We start from the raw sequence: 8,824 nt of genomic DNA, 5'->3' as shown, positions 1-8,824 counted from the left end.
CCCCTCCCTCCCCCAGTCTTCTTGCGGCTGTAGACCAAAATGTCCAGTCCAGTTCACTCTTCAGGAATTCACATGGGAATAATTCTAAGCTTTGGATACTAGTCATGAGTGATTTCCACAAGCAGCCATAAAATAAAACAAAACAAAAATAAACAAACCTACTCGTGCATACCACAAATTGGAGTGGAAAGAGGAAAACTACAATCCACTCCCTTCCTTGCTTGTCGTGGGACTATTAGGGCTTACATTGGACTATTTAAAGAATTTGGATTTGGATTTTGCCTATCTGAAACATTAAGAAACTTCCATCTTAAGAACTCGAACAAGCTTCCTTTGTAATGTGTGTGTGTGTGTGTATGAGAGAGAGAGAGAGAGAGAGAGAGAGAGAGAGAGAGAGGTGTGAGAGAGGGGGAGAAAGAAGGGAGAGAAGGAGTGTGTGTGAGAGAGGGAGGGAGAGAGAGTGAGAGATGGTGTGTGTGAGAGGGGGGGTGAGAGGGGAAGGGAGGTAGGGTGGAGGTGTGTATGTGTGTGTATGTGTGTGTGTGTGTGAATGAATGAATGAATGAATCCTTTATTTATGGTCAACTGACCACCAGCATGTGTGTGTGTGTGTGTGCGCGCGTGTATGAGAGGAGGGGGGGAAGGGAAGGAGGTGTGTGTGTGTGTGTGTGTGTGTGAGAGAGAGAGAGAGAGAGAGAGAGACAGACAGACAGACATACAGACGTGTGTGTGTGTGTGTGTGTGTGTAAGACGGGTGGGATGGTATTTCGGTCCAAGAGGCAGATTAGAAAGAATACTGTCTTTAAAGGTCAAGGGTTTGATGGGTCAGCCTGCTTCTCTTAAAAAAACAATTAATGGGATAGAAAATTTGTCCTTTCGGTGAACTCTTCTCATCGCCCTAGCACAGGCAGGACAATGGTTGGGTTTAAAGACTACCGTGTAGTTTTCGGACTTATTGTAATAGTCATTATGCGAACCAGACTAGAAGCACAGACACGAACACATCATAGCAAACCATACCGCATTTTAAGCGAAAAGGCAAAACAAGCAAACAAAAATCTGAATAAAATAAAAACATTACCTTGAATGATGATAATCTGCCATGGGCATTTTTCCATCCATATTCGATTCTCCACCCAGAAAGTATACATTTTCATGGCACAGCCAAGCGACTGTGTCTTTATACATGAACACATTTTCCCCAGGAAAATCCTTCGTGTCTTCTCAGACCTTTTCCAAGAGAATGGCTTTCAGAATCGCTGTTGAATTACAAAGAAGTATTTATTGTAGGAGGTGATTAATGATTCTCAGTAAAATTGCTATTTTCAGCGTGATTTCATTTCGGGGTGTGTGTGTGTGTGTGTGTGTGTGTGTGTTTTACAATGGGAAAAGAGCGGGAGGGAAGGGGGTTCAAGCGTGAGACTGATGAAGTCAAATAAGATCTGGAATCTTCTGCTTAAATAGTTGATTAAACATCTGGAACATTCCTTTTAATTTTAGAGTTTCAGTAAATTAGCAGAAGATAATTCTCCATGCCAAACAAAACAAAGGCTTCAGACAAAGAGATCCGCCTTAGAAGGTGGGAGAGGATGCCATCTCATTTTCCAGCCTATTCTCCTTTATTTCTAAAGAGAATTTAGGCAGGGCAGGTATTTCAAGGATGTAGTAAATAAGTAAATACACACAACCCAATTCTTTGGTTGTTCGGTTTGGTATACCCTTCTAGATTTTCATAACAATGTTGAGGTCTCCTTTGGACCACAAGTGAAATTTACAATATTCTAGTAGGCCCTGAATGGGCCTGCCTACAAGTTATTGAACTAAAAGCTACAGATGAAGATAAGAGAGCATCAATCTATTGTTCTAGATGCCAATACCCCCCCCCCCCAATGTATTCCACTACTGATAACAAGACCTCAGGATTACTGCCTTGAGGCTGCAGTCCTATACACAGGTACTTGGGAATAAGTCCCAATGAACTCAGTGGGACATGCTTCTGAGTAGACATGTATAGAACTGCACTGCTAACCTAGGGAATTTTCATCTGCACCTATTGCACAGTTTGGTTAAGCTGTTGAGAAGCCTGCTAATGATGCCCAATGTCAAGGCCATCTTCAGGGTGCTGTTGGATTGTTTGTTTGGCTTCAAGGCATCCTGCTGATTCCCACCCCCAAAGGAGGCACACCATTGCAACTTGGCTGCCAAGTTGCCACCACTATCAAATGAACAAAGAAATCATGAGACACCACCCATGTTGATAGATGATCAAAAGCATGGCAAATTAATAAATAATAATAATATTTCTGCAGTTTATTGAACTCCTTGGAAGATCTCTGTTGCTATCTACGCAGGGCAGGAAATAGCTGCTATATATGCATAGTGGAGTTGCCAGAGGACTATGTCCATGAACAAGAATTCAAAAAGGCACTTTTCTTCATGAGTAGGTGGCATCCTATAGAAGCAGCAGCTGAGCCTAATCGCCTGCTTAAGAAAGTAAGCATGTCCAGCAGGCCGATCCACAAGTCAGTTAAACCTAGGTATGTGGATGACAGCCTATTTAGCCCACCAGTGTGACCAATGTGTGTCCCCTGCACACACATACCACACCCTTAATTGCAGTGGAACTTACTTCCACCTCTCTGGTTTCATGAGGGCTACAGTAATATGTGAAAGCCAGTGCCATTGAAATCAGTGTAACTTCCTTCCACCTAATGTGGTTAGGATTGGGGTGGTAATCCCTAATGAGACCATTCAGTTATAAATCTAGTACTCTGCCTGTACTGGGGATAGGTTTGAACTGTGTGGGTGTACATTACAGTCCAATAAATGTGCATTTTAAAGAATGCAATGTGATATCAACAAAGCCAAGGTTTAGGAAAATGCACACTTCTCTTGGTGTGTCTAGTGCTTTTAATTTTATTTTTGTACAGAATATTCTTTATTAGCAGCACTGGACATTATATATATATATATATATATGTATGTATATATCACACATTCACAAATGTGTACACATATAATTCACAAATTGTACACGGACTTTGTGGCATGACATGAAGACAGAAACAGCCTTTATAGCGCTGTAAGAATACTTCCTTTTAAAAAAAGAAGAAGAAAAGTGAACGCAACAATGAGGAGACTAATGTATCACAACTAGAGCAAGGACTACACTTTTTAAAAATTGGATTATTCTTGGTACATAGAAAACATCTTTTCTCCATTGGCAAGAGCTAGGGCTGTGTGGTCGCCGGTGTCCCCCTTCCCTAATTTCCAAAAGACTTCAATGACAAAAGATGGGCATACTGCTGACTCTCTGTAACTGAGGATCCATGAACATTCCACAAAACAACGCAAGCCTATGGTTACACACATGTCTCACAAAGAAGTCACTAATAAACATTTTGATGCCTTCAGACATATATACAAAGGGTCCTTCTTAGGTACAGGATCATCCACAACTCTTTAATGCTGCAGGAAGACGGTATTTCCATAAATTAAAAGAAAAACATGGCAGGAATGAAGACATATTTACAGAAGGTAAACACTTCGCTCAGGTTTTTTGGTTTTAACACAAGTGCCCTATACTGGACGCGAATTCTTGTTCTGCTCTCATCCCCTTTAATACAGCGGATTGGTCCCCATGACAAACGAAAAATAGACGAGAGAGTGAGTACGTGTGAATGGGGGTGTCCCTGCGTATGTCGGGCCATCATAGCGCTGCTGAGCTTGGGGTCGTCCTCTCCCGTGGTGGTGGCTGATGATGCTGTCCTGGTGCTTTGGCTTGCTGATTAAGACTAGAAGGGTTGGAAGAGCGCATCTTGGTGTTGGGCAGTTTGTGGTCTTTCTTCCATTTCATCCTCCTGTTCTGAAACCAGATCTTTACCTGGCGTTCGGAGAGGCAGAGCGTGTGCGCGATCTCTATGCGTCGCCTCCTGGTCAGGTAGCGGTTAAAATGGAACTCCTTCTCCAGCTCGAGGACTTGTTGTCTTGTATAGGCAGTTCGAGACCTTTTGGGCTCCCCTCCATTGTAATTGGCGTTGACTGAGCGTACACACGCAGGCACAAAAAGAAGGCAATGGGAAACTATTATTATTATTATTATATATCAGATTAAATACTGGCTTTAAAAGAGAGCTAGAACTGGGAGAAAAGGGTTCACAGGCTTTTGACAATAGGAGACAATTGGGGAGCCATAAAAAATGGTGATGGGCATTTGGGTTCAAGAAAAGCTTCAAAGACACATGGCCCAGAGCCACTGGCAGGGCTATTAAATTTATGGGGGCTATAATGGCTGCCCTAACAGTTTGGCGTCTCGTAAATCTCTTGATAAAGGGCCCCGCGTACAAAAGGTTCCTCACGTGCTGTTGGAGGGTCCCCCCCCTTTAAATTAGGAAATGCGCCCTCACTCCCCCACCCGCGCTCGGAGTCCAGCCTGGCTCAGCCTCCTGCGGCCGGCCACACACCCTCTCCACCCCAGCTCCCCTAGCAGAAGGTCAACTCACCCGTGCTCACGTGGATCTTCTTCATCCAGGGATACACCACCGGCTCCTTGCCTTTGAGGCCGGGCAGGCTCTTGTCGCCGGGCAAGAGGGGGCAAGCGGGGCTCCCGCCGCTCGATGCCACCGGAGCCGCCTCGCCATGGCGCGGCTGGGGCGGAGGGTGGGCGACGTGGCCTGGGCGCAGGGGATGGACGTGGTGGCCCTTCCGTGCAGGAACAGGAGGAGGTTGAGCGGCAGCTGGAGGCGGCGGCGGGAGCGCTGTTGCTGCTGGTGGCGGCGGCGGCGGCGAGACTCCAGCAGCGGGCTGCTCCTGGCCCGGAGTGGCGCCGATGCCGCTGTAGCTATAAGGCGACTCGGGGTAGTGGGCTGGCTGCGCGGGGTACAGTGCCTCGGGAGGCGGCGGCGGCGGGGGCGGCGGCGGCGGCGGCGGCGGCTGGTATCCCGGCTCTCTGCTCGGCCGCTGGTAGTAATCGGGAAGCGGCTGGCCCGGGCGAGCCTGGTGTTGCTGGCGCAGGTGCTGCTGCTGCGGCTGGGGATGGTGGTGATGGGGGTGGTGGTGGTGATGGGGGTGGTAGTTGCTCCCGCCGCCGCCGCCGCCGCCGCCGAGCTGCGAATATTCCTCGCAAGGAGGGAATTTGGGCTCGATGTAGTTGGAGTTTATCAAAAACGAACTCATGGTCATTAATTTGTGAAGTGCAAAAATACTAATTTTTCTCGCGTTGTCGTTTTTCTGAGCTCGAAGAGGCCCCTCCCCTCCCCTCCTCTCCCTTCCTCCTTCCTTCCTTCCTTCCCTCCCTCCTTCCCTCCTCTCCCTCCCCCCCCCTCCTGCTGCTGTTGTCAAGCGCCTACTGCCAAAGTTTGGGCCTCCTCCGCTCCCCCCCCAATTCTCAGCCCAACAGCTCGAAGCACACGCACGGACACACACGCACACATGCACACATCCACCAATGCCACCCCCACCACCTGACCGGCAGGGCCAATTACTACGCGCTTGGCAGAGCCCGGATCAGGAAATGGGAAGCTGGTGGACCAGCCCAGGACAGTCCCTGATTGCCTTTGCCCTAGTAGGGGACGAGGGATCCCGTCCGAGGCGAGGGCTGTTCAGGCGAAGGAGAGGCGAGATTCCTTCCAGTGCATTCCGAGGGCTGCCAAAACCGAAGTTGGAACAAATGGTTATCAAGATAGAACAAGCAAAGGAAGAGGCAGAGAAAGATCCCCGGATCATGGCTGTGATCTGTCCTGTTACGTGGTGGTGCTTCTTTGACCTAGTTTCCGCCGCCGCCGCCGCCGCCGCCGCCGCCCCCTCCACACAGTGAAAACACCAAGAGTATTTGACTTTTACGAGTTTACAGCTGTAAAGATCACATCAGACTAATCACGCAGATCAGTCGCCCCAGAAAAACTTCGTTCCATTTAGGGTGGGGATAGTTTAGGGAGTGATCCATGGGTGAACGCCCTCTCCACCCCAACAGGGTGGATATTCCAATCCGTGTTAGTGGTCGTCAGAAGGCAACCAAGGGCTGCCCTTATTCCGGATTAATAAATCCTAAAAACAGAGCTGTGATGTGTGTGTGTATGCAGTTTTTGACCGCTAGTATGAGGCCACTTTCTCAGGACCCGGCCTCTGAGGACCTACAGTAGTGTGAGCAAGGTAACTGAGGTTGGAGATATGTTTGCCTGAAACAGAACGAACACGATGTTTTCCCCTTCCTGCTTTCCGAAGGGCTATCCAGTCCATTAAAGATTAAAAAACAATACCCCTCAAGTGTCTTTCTGGAACGAAAAGACCATCAGCGTTGCCGTGATGCATTCAGTGAATTTCGGGGTATTAATGAATGATAGGACGGTCGCAGTACAATCAATGAGATCATTCGATCCTGTGAAACACAGGCCACCTAATTGCAACTAGCTATTTGTTTCTCTCTGAAAAGTCCCCGGAGCATTTGAAGGTTGCTCTTTTACGGTAATTTAATTTTTTTTAAAAAAACCCGCTATCCATTGACAAATCTGGAGAGGTGGTGGCATATAATTAGACCGGGATGGTGATATAAAAAGAAAATAAAAGCTCGGTAGACAAATAACAAACAGAATCTGGCAGTTGCATAGGCAGTTACAAAGACCAAGAATGACGTCATCCACATTCCTGAAAAATAAACTCCTCTAGTTATTAGGAATGATATTTGTCTAGGAGGGAAGACGATTTTCCATAGTGTGACATTTTGTTATTTTAAAGAATAACAGAAAAAACTGTCAACTTTCACAAGTACCGTAAATATTGCAGTTGGGTGAGGGGAATATTTTCGACTCTGGTATGATCGCTGAAAAACTGATCCGTTAGCAGGGCAGGAAGGAAAAGGAGGTAACTGTCTGACCTAGGGTAATTGAAATCTGAAGGTTAAACTCGTCTCTTTAAAAAAGGTATATTAATTTAATCACTTGGTGGATCTAGCAAACTTGTGCCCTTTTATTGTAATATTCGAATCTTTAAAGCTGCAATCCTAGACACACTTACCTGGGAATAAATCCCATTTAGCTCATGGGGTTTACTTCTGACATGTATAGGGTTGTGTTATGAAAGGCATATCCTTTAAAAAAAGAGGGGGGATGTGGGACCAAGTAGTTAGTTCTCAATCCTGAAAAAATGGATCCTGTTTTAACGTTGTTCACTTTTAAACATACCATGGCTATTTCCCTGGAAATGTAGATTCTTGATGGTTGATTCTTGTATCAAGCGTTCATAACTATTGCATTTAGATAAGAGCATTTAACACCTATCTTTGTGTGTGTGTGTGTGTGTGTGTGTGTGTGACTTTTCTCTCAATATTTCATATTTCAAAACAAGTGCTGGTTTCCACCTAATATCGGAAATATCTCCGTCCTAAAAGTGGTAACAGCCTATTTTTTTCTTGTTCATCTCCAGTGGAATATCTATGAAAGGCTTTTCCCCGGTATGCCGTGTGGTGAAAGCAAATATGATGTCACTTGCTACAGGCAGGCCATAAAACACTTGAAAGTAAGTGTTTTATGTGGAAGACAAAACCGCTGGATCCAACACTGACGTTTTAAAGCCAATTGCATGCCATTGGCATCAGTGGGAATCATAACGGGGTTCAGACCTGTTTTACGTTTGAAGTGGGTGGTGGAGGGGAAGGTAAGTTGTCACATACTTTCTGTCTGTTTTTTGCTATTACAAATGGCAACATCAGCACCTGATGGGTTTCAGTGCTTACGGCAAAGACACCGTTTTTGCACAGATATGCTCAAGCTGATATGGACAATGTATACTGACTCATACACGCTGCAAGCTGTGCCTCAGCCATAACCGGGCAGCATCCATTTCCCTTGAGATAAAGAGCGCCCTTGAAACTGGAGGCGAAGAAGAAATAGAAGAAAACCACGCTGCGTCAAAAACCCCAGTTTCCAGTAGTAGTAGTAGTAGTAATACAAGGAAAGCAAGTACCTTCTTTTTGTCCGCTGATTATTACCTTCGGACTCGGAGAACGTCTCAGGGGCTGTTTAAGGTTAGCTCTCCTGATTAAATCTCAGAGTCCTGTCTGTTTTCCTGGGCTGCTTTCCACTGGGTGTCTCCTTTGCTCAACAGAAACGAAGGTGACCTAAGCCGCTCAGCTGCAGTCTGTTTTTCATGGGGTTCTATCAGGCTGCAGAGATGGGCCTGTTCCTTATCTTTGCGGTTTACATATCACAAACAAGAGCCCGGCCAAGACCACCGAGTGTTATCTCTCCTGCGGCCATTTCCACGTCCCCCCTCCCTTCCCTTCCTGACGAGTTGTATGGCTTCACTGAGCAAGCTAAGATACCGAACCCTGAAACCTGGCCTCCTTAAACTTCAGAGCCTCCGATACCTTTTAAAACCACATACACACACAGAGAGAGACTTTGGTGGTGGAGTGGATTTTAGCAACAAGACACCATACTCGATGAGCAAAAGTTGAGTCGCAGAACCTTGCCAGAAAACAGACAGGGGATGCACCGAAATGAAAACTGAAAGCAGGATACGTGGATTTCCCAACACGACGGGGTCCGTTTTCAGGAGGAGCCACGCTGCGGGCTTATCCTCTTCTGCTGCTAACTCCCTCATAAAGCGAATAAAGGAAGTTGATGAAAGTTGGGCAGATTTTAAAGTCGGAGCACACACACACGCACACTACATATATTATATATAAATTTACAACCAAAGATTGTGTGTGTTTTTATACACACACGCGCGCGCGCGCGTGTGTGTGTATAAAAACACACACAACCTTTGGTTGTAAATTTATATATAATATATGTAGTTAAACTTTTCAACTTGCCCACGCGCCTGG

The 8,824-nt window shown here is 46.3% G+C and overlaps 1 protein-coding gene across 2 annotated transcripts; it reads right to left on the bottom strand.

Annotated features, from left to right (window-relative positions):
* Nucleotides 1–1,178: 1,178 nt before the first annotated feature.
* On the bottom strand, nucleotides 1,179–5,265 carry HOXA4 (homeobox A4). Of its 2 annotated transcripts, XM_084858507.1 has the most exons (3): nucleotides 4,503–5,265; nucleotides 3,884–4,041; nucleotides 1,179–1,259 (listed from the first exon to the last, which is right to left on the bottom strand). In XM_084858507.1, the coding sequence occupies exons 1-3, from the start codon at nucleotides 5,179–5,181 to the stop codon at nucleotides 1,251–1,253; spliced, it is 846 nt and encodes a 281-aa protein (XP_084714633.1). In that variant the 5' UTR covers nucleotides 5,182–5,265; the 3' UTR covers nucleotides 1,179–1,250. The 2 variants fall into 2 exon arrangements, with proteins under 2 accessions (XP_084714633.1, XP_084714632.1); XM_084858506.1 differs by lacking the exon at nucleotides 1,179–1,259 and having other exon boundaries at nucleotides 2,310–4,041.
* Between the last annotated feature and the right edge of the window lie 3,559 nt (nucleotides 5,266–8,824).

The sequence above is a fragment of the Heloderma suspectum genome, chromosome 5 (genome assembly GCF_057233095.1).
Source record: "Heloderma suspectum isolate Gila_16-S chromosome 5, 16-S_ref, whole genome shotgun sequence".
Classification (NCBI taxonomy): Eukaryota; Metazoa; Chordata; class Lepidosauria; order Squamata; family Helodermatidae; genus Heloderma; species Heloderma suspectum.
Note: the sequence above shows the minus strand (reverse complement) of the source record. Positions and strands in the feature narration are given on the sequence as shown.